General features: G+C 34.7%; 1 protein-coding gene across 1 annotated transcript in view; it reads right to left on the reverse strand.

Moving 5' to 3' along the window:
* Positions 1-1,875: 1,875 nt before the first annotated feature.
* Positions 1,876-14,802, reverse strand: part of LOC124366449 (acetylcholine receptor subunit alpha-like 1) — a 727,733-nt gene continuing 714,806 nt past the window's right edge. Inside the window, exons 6-8 of the mRNA XM_046823015.1 lie at positions 12,507-13,031; positions 10,604-11,002; positions 1,876-8,086 (exon numbers count right to left, since the gene is read on the reverse strand). Coding sequence (XP_046678971.1) covers positions 7,886-8,086; positions 10,604-11,002; positions 12,507-13,031 — 1,125 coding nt within the window. The 3' untranslated portion in view covers positions 1,876-7,885. The remainder of the gene's footprint in view (positions 8,087-10,603; positions 11,003-12,506; positions 13,032-14,802) is intronic.

Below are 14,802 nucleotides of genomic sequence, written 5' to 3' on the forward strand. Positions count from 1 at the left end.
CTGGCAGGTTGAATAATATTTTATATTAAATTTTTAAACAGAATTAGAAAATACTTACATTCTGTATTATACATTCTGCTTGAGTACGCGGAAGGGAAATAAGACATTTATGAAATGTAAACTTAAGTATTTTCCTGTAGACGAAGTCAACGTTAGTATACAATCAGGTAGTTGGCATTTATGATTTAAATGTTGCTATAATAAAGCTGTTATCTATTCATATGTGTAAACTATTCACTTGTGTAAATTATGAACCAATAGTTGTTAAAAAATGAGGTCATATCTATGCATAAAATAGGTCAAAAACTTTGATGCTAATTATCGACCCGTATCGATGATACGCAGTGTTGAAGGTCTTGGAGTCAAGTTAAATCTCAGATTGACCTTGAAAGCAAAAAATTTTATCCGATAGCCATTATGGTTTTAGATGCGGCTTGGTCATTGACCTTGGAAGTCTATGATGGCATGAAAGGAGGCAATGTAGTAACTTTGAATAGACATTTTGACATGGTTTTCGACACTGTAAATCAGATAATTTTAGTAAGTTGTTATTTTGTTATTACTTGTAATTTTTGAGACATACTTGGAGAATTGTTTCCATTACGTTATTCTTTTTAATTATATAGCAAATACCCCCAGTATCTCAACACCCCCAGTATCTCATGGAGTGCCACAGGAATTAATACTGGTGGCTACTATTTTTGTCCCCTATATTAATTATAATAAATTGTATACCTAGAAACAAAGAGTTTCGTGTTTGAAGTTAATTTGGGATTTTACATAGAACACTCCAACTTTGTTACTTATAAGAAGAGTCTTGAGCCAAGTGGTCTTTCCTCATTGGGGCGTTTGGGAATAATATTGCATTCCAGAATAAAATGGAAGCTTCATGCTCATAACATAGCAGAATGAGCAGCAACAGGTATATTTTTGCTTTTATTAGTACTTGAAGGATAAAGTAACACCTGATATTAAAATAATAAAATTGTGTCATTAATTTAATAAAATCCATTAAAATGCTAGATGGGGATACAATAACAAGCGAAAAAAATATTTACCCTTAGTAAGAAGGTAATATGCAAACTTAAAAATGTCTCATATTAAACATACAACAAGGGTTTTATTATTCAGGATATTGACCTGAGAGCAATGTAACTGCACGCTCTATATGTTATAAATCCATGATTAATTGTTAAATAGAACTTATTTCTTTCCAGTATGCCAGACATGCACAAGAATTTCATTGAAACCGACTAAACCTTGCCAAAATTAAATATTCTAGCAGCTTGATCTTAGAATAAGAATATTGTATAAGGACTCTTTGAGCTTATTTAAAACAAGGATGCAACTAAAGGGAGTTCACATTTAAACTTTGTGAGTTGCCCTTTACTCTTGAATATGAGGATCCATTCATAAACAAGGCGTCTATATTCTTCATTTTTGGAGAACACCCGATATGTTCAATAATCTCATATAGTACCTTCCCTTATTGTGTTACCTTTATCTAAAGGATGGTTTTTTAAATGCTAAAAATTAAAGAGGCGTATGATGTTGGATCTTTATTTACATATTGTAATGTAATACTTTAGTGATTATAACATTCTGGTCACTATAATCACATTGTTGATAGACGGAAGGTTGTATAAAACACTTTTATGGCGATAACATAAGTACAGAAAACGCAAATAAAATAAAATTTAATGAAGGATGACCTATTAAAGAAATAGTTTCAGGAATTTTATTCTTTCTTTCCAAGTCCTTTCATAAAGTCCCTAAGGAAGTGATACAACACAACCAATTCTCCATTTGTATTTTTTTTTAGTGTTTTCTAGATACAACTACAAACACGGGGGTGGCGACAAATAAAACAAAGAGTTCGTAATTTGGCCAACAATGATATTTAATCCTTTAGTCTTACAGGTGAGACGAAACAAAAGAACTGCTCCTGATGTTGACTCGTTGATTGTCTGGAATAGTATTATAACAACTCACTTACAGTATCTGTACTCCTACACTACTTTACTCTACAAGTTTTACAAACTTCTCAAAGAATTTGTTCACAACCTCTATTAGGATTCATTGTGATCTGTTTTTCATAAATCTAGTTTAATTTCGATTATCTGGTTTATTCAAAGACGTTTTCTTCTGAATCTTCTGTTTCAAAATAGAATTAGTTTGCCGAATTACTCAGCAATTTTTTATACGGTGGTAATTTAATCTTAATGTAAAAATAGGAGATAACATCCTGTTAAAAGCTGGCTGTAGTTGACGAATTTCGAGTTTAACGCATAAGAACAACTTCCAATACTTTCATGTCTTTTTTACTCATAGATTTATGGAAGATGTTACATTTAAAAAAATGATCAGCTGTACAGCCAGCTTTTAAATGTTGGTGTCTCTCGATTTAATGGTTTTCTTCTATAGCGGTTTATCTGAAACCTGCTGAAATAGTTAACTAGTTTATATTTATATTCCAATTGTAGGAGGAACTAACTAACGATATTTAGGATGTTTTAATACTTCAAGGCTCTTTTGAGTAAACCTGATAACTATAGAGAGACTCGATACAAATGTTCTTGTAATAACTTTACTATATTGGAAATTTATTCAGTATAAAATTTAATTTGACCAATTTAAAGCTACTGTATTTTAACTCGTTTCAACATTTAACGTCTCTGTTAATTTTTCTATACACACTAATAAAACTGCCTTGCATAAACCAGACTCTTATTATTAGGATAATTAGCAAAATTTTAGTTTATTTGTGGGACACCACAAGACAATCTCGGATATGGTTTGAACATTTTAAACAATTAAGCCAATTACTAATGTTTTGTTGTTAAAATTATATTTAAAATTTTAGTTTATATTTATTTCTAATTTATTATACATATTGTATAAGGCAATGAAAATACCTTTTTAAGCTTGGCAACTATGGAAGGATTTATGTTGGAAAGTTATTTTTGGAATATCCTCAACCAAAACACGTTTTAAGGGGAAATATTTTGAAATTATCAAATTTGAATACAATTTTAAAGTACTTTCAGTTCACTGTATAATGAATTTTTAGTAACAGTTTAAATTCATATAATAATATAAACACTCTTAATTATAAGAATGGTATGTTTATGTAAGATAAAAATATTGTTAGATACTTTTTTATATTATTAGAATACTAAAAAAGTACTAATCGAAAAGCATAATATAAGTAAGCGGTTTATTAGTAGAATGCTATAGAACGTATGGGCTGCTAATAATCAAAATTTGGAAAAGATTAGTTTTCGCCACAACAGATTAACTTAACATTTTATAAATTTTAAATATTTTATAGGCTTAGACAATAAGACATTAATTTAGTTTTTAAATAGTTTGTTTGTATTCCAGAAGTAGTAATACGAGATTCACAAACATACATGCCAATAAGCAATACTGGTCTCCTAAAGATTTGATAGATTTTAGAAAGGAGATAGCTGTAAAAATTAATTGCATTTATTATTTTGCTCAATATAATACGATATTGCTGTTTTGTTTGAGTTAAGAAAAAGTGACAAGTTCATAGTATGAAACTCACGATAATGAATTGGTATTTTAAATACAGAGTTTACCTTAAATATTTCTCAATGAATTTAAGTTTAATTGCCACCAAACGGATTAATTATTTGTATAGTTTCTTTTGTTTTAATGATATTTGTTACGAGATTTTAGAAGCAGTTTTTATAAATAAATTCTTCTAAATATTCCTTTCTTCTTTGGATATTCCTAATTTATGAATCATTCAAGGAAAGTGGTTAAAACTGCAACCCGAGGCATGGTTCTATATAGGTCCAATATATTGTAAAAAGACTAAATATATCTTCTATAGGGTCGAGTTTGTACACATTTTGTCCACTAGGCTTGGGTCTTGCTATGGGTGAGAGACCTGCCATAGCTTCCCGTGGGTTGAGTTATTTTCCATACATGAATTCGCTAATCAAATTCATACGTACAATTAAATTAATGTGATATTTTTCATTATTCTTTGTAATAGATTATTCAGATTTAATGCAGTTTTAAATATAATTACTTAACACTGATTTAGACGAATTTATCAAACTGTGGTGCCCCATTCGGTTTAAATACAGATTTGTCTGTAGTTTACTAATTTTGATTACTTACTTGTTATTTTAAAAACACTTTTAGTAATCACTCTGCACAATTTTAATAAACAACAGGAAGCTTTAATACCAACTATAATAACAGAGTAAACAGGCATTTTATATTTTTCCATGAAAGGAACAAAACTATGTTACTGTAACAAACGCATTCTACATCCTTCTACATCTTTTTATTTCGTAACCACTCATTCAGTACCCTAAACATAACAAAAATAAGAACAGGAAGCCACATAGAGTTATAACATACATTAGAAAAATTTATCCCTCAAATAGTTTACCTTTATAATATACAAATACAATGATTTGAAAAATTCAACAACTAGTTAGGTTAAAGAATGTGAAATTTAAACTGTTTATTTGAAAACCACATTGGAAACATAATTTTTATCACAATCTACTACATAATATTTATTTTATTACTTTTAACAGTAAAACGGTTTTACTTTTCAATGATAAATATATGTACATTTACAAACTGGATATCAAAGTACTATAAGATAAGAGAATGGTGTTTATACTTTAAAGCCGTACTTTTGTAAACTGTTTAGCTTATTCGCCTGTTTCATATTTTATTAGATTTGTTTAATTCTTACAACAAAGTGTGTGTATAGGTAAAAAATCTATTAACTTCTGTGTTTGTAAACTAGTTAATTTTAAATTAAAATTATCTTTGAATGGTTATTAGGAAAGAAAATGAAAATTACAATTGTTAATATTATAACTAGCATTATTCTTACTCGTCAGCAACTTTCGAGTGAGTTATAGTGTTTCATATTCATACAAATAAAATGCTAAAGAGTTTGTAATATTTTATATAACAGCAAATAATAAACGAGTTTAGAGTACATACACTGTTATCTTTAGAGTATTTTGATACGGTCGCCTCCCGTAGGGTATAACAACATATCACAACAACGTACGTCAAGCTTTCTCTCAACAGATAGTACTACAGCCACATTAGAAAGCAGTTTGAGGTTGTACACATGAAAGAAACTTGCTTAAATCCAAATTTCTCTTTCATCAAAGTTTCACAAAGTATGCTGAACAAACTGTGTTGAGAGCGGGTTCCCGCCCGGCGCTTGTAGGAACTTGACGTCAGTCAAAGCAGCGAGAAAACTGTCTTCAAACTTTTTGAAGAGCTTTTTTTGTACCGAGATAAAAAGGTGAAGCAGTACAGTAGGTAGTTCTTTCAATGCTATTTGGTTTTAAAAGACAAGATCTTTGTGAGTTAATTTGATATCATATTTATATAGCCTAGTTTGTGTTGTATTTTAATTCGATGTCTTCAGGAGACCAAGGTATTATTTCCTTCCGAGAGGTTTGAACTCTGGCTTGTTTATAACTTCTAGTTGAACCCGCACTAGGTACAGCAAAACACTTGGGTTCAGGATGGGTAGTGTCTGATCATGCACGAGCATCGCAACTTTGTCAAAAAGAGGATACCGCTTTGTGTCAGGACTAATCGGCTGGTTCTTAGAGTACTGATGATGGTACTTGATCGCTATGTACAATTCCCAAAGTGGAATTTCCTTATCCTGATGTAAAAGTGAATGGTTCAATATTTTAGTTCCATAAAGCAAAAAGTATTCCGAAAGTAATTTCTATTGTCATAAAAGCACGCTTGTTAATCAATAGCAATTTACAATCTCGCTAGTTAGCTAAGCGATGCAAAACTTTTCACTCGAGGATATGGAAAATTTTCATGTCTGTCTGTCGGTCTGTACGCAAGATATATCGAACATAAACTGACCTGTGGATTAGAAATTTTTGTTCTATTTTTAAAATCAACAATATTGATGTCCATAGTTTTTTATATTTATTTTTCAAGACTTTTATGTTCATGTGTTATTCTAGCATTGGGATTTAAATAGCTGATTTACGACTAGTACAACAATTTGGGTTCAGATGATTCGAGAAGACAAAACTCCACACATAACAAACCCCCCAACGGTCCTAACGTGGCTGTAGAACAATTTTATACGGAAAATTATTTAGTTTTATACATTGTTCACAAAATTTATATAAGTGTAATTAACTATTTACAGGTATTTACAAAAGTCAGTGATACGAAGGAAGACTGCTGGTAAGGGATTTTGCCAGAACGCTTTAAGATGTCTACTGACCGACTGAGATTTTAATTTTTGTACAAATTTATAAAACTGGTTAAATCTCTTTTGTACCTAAATTTCTCTACGTTTCGATGAGCATAAACCTATACATTTTATAATAGCACCTAAGTAACAACCCATTTTTAGTTTAGACCTAAAAAAACGTTCTTACCTTTGTCGTTTACTAAAATTTCGTTTCCAAATCGACTTTTGGAAACCGAGTCTACCTTAATACGTCTTGTATGCCGGTCAATCCATTTCCAGCCTGGAGTCCGGCCGATGAGCGCAATCCGCAATGTTGGTAACACTGTTTTGGTGAAGTCGGAGAGAATTTGTGTTTCCTATTGAGATAACGTACACGGACATAAACCGTAGGGAGGGGTGAGGCAAAGTTATAACCCAACAAAGTTTTTATGGGCTATGAAGCTCCACCATTGATTGTCGATTGTTGTAATAAACTAACTTTCACCCCTTACAAAGTTTTAATAATCTGAGTGGTCATATAAAATTGTAATATTTGATTTATTAAGTTACGGCGTAGAACGCTGCAATAAATTTTCAAATGTCAACTCATGGTTTATGACAATACTAATAGTGGTTTGCAAAACCAACGTTTTATAAACCGTGCAATAATTAATCATAAAGTTTTCATTTGGTTTCACGAAGTTCTAAACTTTATATACGATGTAGTTTACAATAAGAATTTAAACTAAAAGAGTCCTATAATGAATTACTATTAGTTTTGAATGTACATTGCGAAAATAATAATACTGGAATACGTACTATTGCACTTTAATGTTTCTAGAAGATTATTGTGGTTTCACGTATATTATTTGGAGTCTGGAAATGGATTGAACACAACAATTTGACTTACATTAACAATACTATCTGAAGCTTCATAAAATAAGACATAAAGTTGAGAAAAATAATATTATAACAATAAACAGCACATTGTTACAGAATACGTAACATCTAATAATTAAAGAGACGTGACAGTTTGTAAAATACACCTGTTGTGTAATACCTTGAATGCCATGACCTTCGTAATCCTCATATTACCCACACGAGTATTGCCCACGGCACTACACGAGTTGTGAGTGGAATGTTTTCTTAATTTTTCTTTTTGATGTGTTGGTTTAAATAATGTTCTCCAAATACTGAATTGGATTACAAAACAGTAGTTTTTAATTTATAAAAATATTTTCTTAAAATTATAATCATTGATTTGTATTTTGACAAATTTCACTCTCTACAAAATGTAATTTACTGAGAAAAAGCAATAAAAATAATTCAATAATTTATAGAATTATAGAATTTTCCCATCTTAACTTATTTTTGAATGTAGCTAAGAGTTACTTCTAGCTACTTCTTCTGATTTCTACTCCTATAATGAGACAAATTTTAAAAATGGTTCAGTCATGGCACCGGTGTTTGATCATCTGTTTCATCACAGCTGATCCTACAGTCGAGCGGCTGAAGACCCAGCAAGAAATCCCTCAGATTTTATTCTGCTGAAACCGATCTAAACAGGAACAAAACAGAAAGTAGAGTCGAGCGAGCTTCAGATAGCATAGCTTCCACAGGAAACTGCAACACAAGGAACACACGTGTCGAGCTGCGAGTTCAATCGTCCTCCGGTCCCATCATCATGAGCATCTTCTTCTTGGCAATCTTGGAGTAGAGGATGTCGATGGGCTTGGTGGTGTCGTAGAGGGAGGGCGCCTGGAGTATGATGAGTGCTGTGCCCATCACACAGGCCAGCGTGAACACCCAGAGAAACAATCGGTCCAGAACCATCGCGACATACTTCCAGTCTTCTATCACCTGCGGCCCAACACCACAACACAGAGTGAGTGGATGCTCTTCACACACTCGGTAATATATTGCTACAGCTGTACCTACATCTGTACTTTGTGAACTTCTACATGTCAAAGTGGGAGGGTTGAAAACCTTAACGGGAACGCCTCATATCGGCTTCTCATACACAATGCAATAAAAGGTAATAGGTGTTCCATACAAATCCAAATTAAAGGGCATAGTTTTGTTTTTTAAAGATAATTATTGGTATTAAAAGCAGCAACTCGAAATTTTAGGAGAGCTCGTTTTGGATTCGTCACAGATAGCGCCTTTTAGATTGAAATATACAAATTAAACTAATATTTATAATAAAACATCTCGAATAATTCTAAAAACACAATACGGACATAAAAGTGTTTAAAAATCAATATTATTTTTATCTGGCAAAACTTTGGGTCGCTTCATTACAGCCTGTTATTCCATCCCAAGTTTAATTTTCTTATTAATTTGTTAAATTGCGTAATGAATACTTCATATAGAACAATCAATATTGTTATAGTGTCCCTGAAAATATAGCAAATTATATATGAATTGATTTAAATAAATGTCATCAATGAGTAAAAATGTTTATTAATAAACAACCGAACTATTAATAGTATGAGTTACGTAGTGCTGAAATGCCCACAGTGAGGCGCCTGTTATATCAACGCGCCAACAAAAACAAGTTGCTACAAAATCATCAAACTCAAGTATATCAACTAATAAGTGAAAGTAATAAGCTGTTTCTGACGTTTGATTGAGCAGTCTGTAAAAGACTCAATGTACCAAGGTGCTAGCATGATGCAAGTGAGTTATAAGATTAATCCAAGTCTGCACAATATCAACAGCCCATTGCATCAAACTCAAGTATATCAACTAACAAGTGAAAGTAATAAGCTGTTTCTGACGTTTGATTGAGCAGTCTGTAAAAGACTCAATGTACCAAGGTGCTAGCATGATGCAAGTGAGTTATAAGATTAATCCAAGTCTGCACAATATCAACAGCCCATTGCATCAAACTCAAGTATATCAACTAACAAGTGAAAGTAATAAGCTGTTTCTGACGTTTGATTGAGCAGTCTGTAAAAGACTCAATGTACCAAGGTGCTAGCATGATGCAAGTGAGTTATAAGATTAATCCAAGTCTGCACAATATCAACAGCCCATTGCATCAAACTCAAGTATATCAACTAACAAGTGAAAGTAATAAGCTGTTTCTGACGTTTGATTGAGCAGTCTGTAAAAGACTCAATGTACCAAGGTGCTAGCATGATGCAAGTGAGTTATAAGATTAATCCAAGTCTGCACAATATCAACAGCCCATTGCATCAAACTTTCCAACAAAATTTGAATCTTATTTGTTATTGGAATTCTACGCGTGCTAAGAAAAGCTAAACAAAATTGAATACTGTAGTAGTACTAAAAAATAATTCAAAAGTAAAAATAGAGAAAAGATTAAAATATTATTGGATCATTTTTGAATAAATTGTAATTTTCAAATGATAATTCTATAATGTTAAAAAGTCAATAATATTTGTAGGGATATTATAAATTATAATAATAATTGAGAGAAACTGTTTTTACATATTGCACAATGATAAATGTTCACATTCTCCTATATTTTCAATGTTAAACATTCCGTAATAGAAGTGTTGGTTCGAATATAGACAACTGCAAGAAAAGTTTTACTTGAAGAATTAATACTTTGAAGACCTGCTCGTGATGTTGTAACAGAACACCACCCCCACACACTTTATCGTCTCGGAAACACAGTTTTCCTTGATCTCCGGGGAATGGATTTTTCATTATGCAAACATGTATTCATGGAGCTGAATCCTAGAGTGGGGCAAAACTAAGTTCCCCGGGGATCAGTGCGCATGGGACCTAGTCAGAACTGCTTACCGATCCGGACATTGCTTATTTAGACGCCCAGATACTCAGTTGCTTCCTGTTACTGCACAGTCTCATGTTTCAGAACTGTCTGAAATGGTTTAAATTCAAAAACAAATTCTGGCTTAAAATTATTTCGTAAACAATGACTTTAACATAAAAATAACAGAATATTTTCCAACCAAGGCCGGATCTAGTATTGACTTTAGGGAGAGGAGACATCTTGATTTTAGTTTGCCATTAACTTTAGTAATAAGTGGTTTTGCATTGCTATAAAACAAAAAATAGTGTTTATACAGAAATTTACTCATATTTAAAGTTTAATTTATTAAGATATGTCTGTCAATTTGTTATGGTTACAATTAAAGTTTTTAGTTATATATATTTTCTTTTCAAAATCATGCAGGGACTCTCCCCTGACTGTATCGCTGTCCTCAATATACATATAAAATAACTTTCCTATATGATAAGAAATCTAAGTATTGAAGTTGAAACGAAACATTTTGATTTAATTAAAAACTACTCATAATCTCTCTCTTACGTGATCAATGATAGGCCTTTAATTAATTGTACCACATACATATTTTCTGTATTCCGGATGTGTTTCATACTCACGTTTTCAAATTTGTCTTTATTCTTGACATGTTGAGCAATAAATTTAGCATCCTCTATAGTCTTCTCCATGGTTATGGGCTTCTCGAAGGTGGGGCTGCCGTCTCCACCCGGGCAGATGGCGGCGACACAGCCGGGGCTGAAGAGGTCGTCGTCAGCACTCGGCAGGGGTAGGGGGAGGGGAGGTTCGCCGAAGCAGGGGACCACACCGCCCCCGTCGTACCGCGAGGGGGGCAGGGCGGGGATATCGTAGTCGGCACTGAACCGCTTCCCGCCGTACCCGAGATACTTGTCGATCTCCGCGGGGACATCGAACACACCTGTGAGGATCCCGTCTGGGGGTTTGTCCTCGTCGTCTTCGTCCACAGAGTCTTCCGACTTCGGCCTGTCGATGAGCAGCACCTTCAACAATGCATCAAAATAGTATTTGTAATAAAAAATGCGTTGAAAAGGTCACAGGATTTCAAAAATTTGCCACAGGAGTGTTATAAAAAAATACTACAAAATGTTTCGAGGATTAGGATCTATCCTCTTATTCAGTTCAAAACACTTTAAGAAGTACAGACATGTTGTACATTTCTAATATAAAAACACGAGGTACAAACCTTAAGAAAAAAAATGTGTGTGTGTGTGTGTGTGTGTGTGTGTGTGTGTGAGCGCGCACTTCGTCACTGTGCTGATCATTCTGGATTAAAGAATATATAATTGGAATGTTTGGCGCAGAACATTTCTACTTTTTCTTATATTGTGATGAGTTCATTGCTATAACATTTTGGTTAATGTTTTGTGCATATGGTGTTTTGCACACTTGAAGAAGAGGGTAGATCTGAATCCTCGAAACGAAGTGTTATGTTTTTGAAATATAACGATGAAAAACGCCCGAAATCCTTATATCTTATCAAATAGTCCATCGCCAGTAAAAACTTTGGAGTACTGTGTTACTGTCCAAATTGTATTGTGAGTTATTTCAATTTTATATTTAATGAAAATGTAAGAAACGTCTGGTCATACATGACTACCCGGTTAGAGGGGCATTTGAAAGGGTATAGTTGGGTTACCCCCCTCCATCACTGTATGAGAACTGTCCCCATGGCGTACATACGAGTATATGTAGCCTGTCGGGGAGTGCCGATGTCGTAGCGGTCTAACGCATCGGGCTGTGGATCTGAGTTGGACCTTTGACTGTGCAATAACACACGCGAATCATATAAATATTTAAAATTTAAAATCACATAGTTAAAATACTTGCTACTTGAACTAATACCTGAGCTACTTGAGCCTCTCACTCCACATATGACAGTCCTAAAGTTCACTTTTCCGTGCATGAATTGATAGCATTGGATGAGTTATCTTTTGTGTAGCTATTACAGTCAATTAGAGCTAGCGTGGGTTCAAATCCTGTCTGTGACTGTTGCACCTTTTATTAGTACTATGAATCTTGTACTGTTTCGACTCTTTCCCTTACCTACATTTTTGATAAGATCCTCACACATGAGGAGACGCAAATAAGGCTTAAAGAGGAATAGGTCTATTGTATAATATGGTTGATCTCTTAGACCTTCAGGTTGTTATAAATTGGTTGAGTAAATATTAGGTTGTTTAAAAAAACAAATTAAGCAGTTTTAGTTTTAAAAAGTGGTGAATTGTTTGCGAACATTAATGATGCTGAATGAAACTGGATTTTTCCGGGAATTTTTCATCGTCCAGTGATAAAAAATTTAGTAAAACTACGTTTCGAAATCTGCCAGGGGACGTTACTTATTTACCTAAAGAAGAGATCAGATTGTAGATCTCGAAATGTAGTGTTACTGATTTTTTGTATAACTGAACAATGGAAAATGTCTAGAAAAAACCTGTTTCCTTCAATATCCTTCCATTGTAAAAAAAAACTAAGTATTAAGGATACCTTGGGCAGGACTTGGATGAACAGCCGGTGCACCCACGGCCGCATGCGGTGCGTCACGGGGGACCGGAAGTTGACGTTGAGAACGGCGATGGTGACGACGACTGACAACGTCACCAGGACCATGGTGAACAGGAGGTACTTCCCCAAGAGCGGGACGGTGAGGGAGGTGGGAGGGATGATCTCGGCGAGCAGCAGGAAGAACACGGTGAGAGAGAGTAGGATGGAGATGCAGAGAGAGACCTTCTCCCCGGAGTCGGAAGGCAAGTAGAACACCAGCACCGAGAGGAAGGAGATCCCCACGCAAGGTATTATCAGATTCACCGTATAGAAGAGAGTCTTCCTACGCAAGGTGATGTTGAAGATGATGTCAGGGTACGGCTCTTCACAGCAGCTGTAGAACTTCTCGTTCCTGACGGCCGGGACTCTCATGATGTCCCACTCCACGGACAGGTAGTAGTCTTGCAGGTCGATACCGACGTCTATTGTGTCCGAGTCGGGCGACTGCATGATGTGTCTCAAGTCCACCTGGAACATCATCGTAGTCCAAATAATGCCATAGTGATCAAACTAAACCATGGTAAGAGCTTAATACTCCATTCCTGCAGGTCGATGCCGACGTCTATTGTGTCAGAGTCGGGCGACTGCATGATGTGTCTCAAGTCCACCTGGAACATCATCGTAGTCCAAATAATGCCATAGTGATCAAACTAAACCATGGTAAGAGCTTAATACTCCATTCCTGCAGGTCGATACCGACGTCTATTGTGTCAGAGTCGGGCGACTGCATGATGTGTCTCAAGTCCACCTGGAACATCATCGTAGTCCAAATAATGCCATAGTGATCAAACTAAACCATGGTAAGAGCTTAATACTCCATTCCTGCAGGTCGATGCCGACGTCTATTGTGTCCGAGTCGGGCGACTGCATGATGTGTCTCAAGTCCACCTGGAACATCATCGTAGTCCAAATAATGCCATAGTGATCAAACTAAACCATGGTAAGAGCTTAATACTCCATTCCTGCAGGTCGATACCGACGTCTATTGTGTCCGAGTCGGGCGACTGCATGATGTGTCTCAAGTCCACCTGGAACATCATCGTAGTCCAAATAATGCCATAGTGATCAAACTAAACCATGGTAAGAGCTTAATACTCCATTCCTGCAGGTCGATGCCGACGTCTATTGTGTCCGAGTCGGGCGACTGCATGATGTGTCTCAAGTCCACCTGGAACATCATCGTAGTCCAAATAATGCCATAGTGATCAAACTAAACCATGGTAAGAGCTTAATACTCCATTCCTGCAGGTCGATACCGACGTCTATTGTGTCCGAGTCGGGCGACTGCATGATGTGTCTCAAGTCCACCTGGAACATCATCGTAGTCCAAATAATGCCATAGTGATCAAACTAAACCATGGTAAGAGCTTAATACTCCATTCCTGCAGGTCGATGCCGACGTCTATTGTGTCCGAGTCGGGCGACTGCATGATGTGTTTCAAGAACTGTAACTAAATCCCCATATTTTAAAGGTTTGGACACAATGTTTCTTTACTTTATCTTTAATGTGACTTTAATGTGACTTTAATGTGACTGTAATGTGTAAATTTCGTGAACGTACTTCAATTTCTAAGAGTAAGAAGTATCGGTTTACCAAAAGAGTTATTGTCCTTTTTATAAAACTCTTGTTGTACAATAGCTGAATGTAGATTAAATTCAATTTTGTATTCTCCACATCATGTTGTATTGGATGATGCAGAACTAATATATTTGAAATGATATAATATATTTGATATCCATAAAAATTCATCACCGTGAAATATCTCAAGGAAATTACAATATCAATATCTGCATTATAATTAATCACAGGTAAAGTATCAAAAGGTGCTGAACTGCACATAGTTTAAGATTCTCCTTTTGTGACTCCTAAAAGTCATTTAAATCACCCATTTTACAAAACTGCAGTAACAATGAAACGTAAATATTAAACAGATCAATGTGTACAATCTTCCGTGCTTATGGAATGTAGAAACGTTTTGGAGAAAATTAATAAAATTTATTCATAACCGAACATAAGAACATTTGCTGGGTTCGTTCGATTATCCATACGCATAAAAACTGTCAACTGATAGGAGTGTAAGGAGCAACTCGAGATTTGTAAGCACGTCCTCCATTGCGTGTCACATAAAATAAAAACTTCCTAAAACAAATTACCGGTACTCGTGACGTACCTCTTTCTGTTAAAACGTCAGCAGTTTAAGAGTTGGGTTATTATTATTTCCAGGGAAAGTATAACGTT

This window comes from Homalodisca vitripennis, chromosome 7 (assembly GCF_021130785.1).
Source record: "Homalodisca vitripennis isolate AUS2020 chromosome 7, UT_GWSS_2.1, whole genome shotgun sequence".
NCBI classification, from domain to species: domain Eukaryota; kingdom Metazoa; phylum Arthropoda; class Insecta; order Hemiptera; family Cicadellidae; genus Homalodisca; species Homalodisca vitripennis.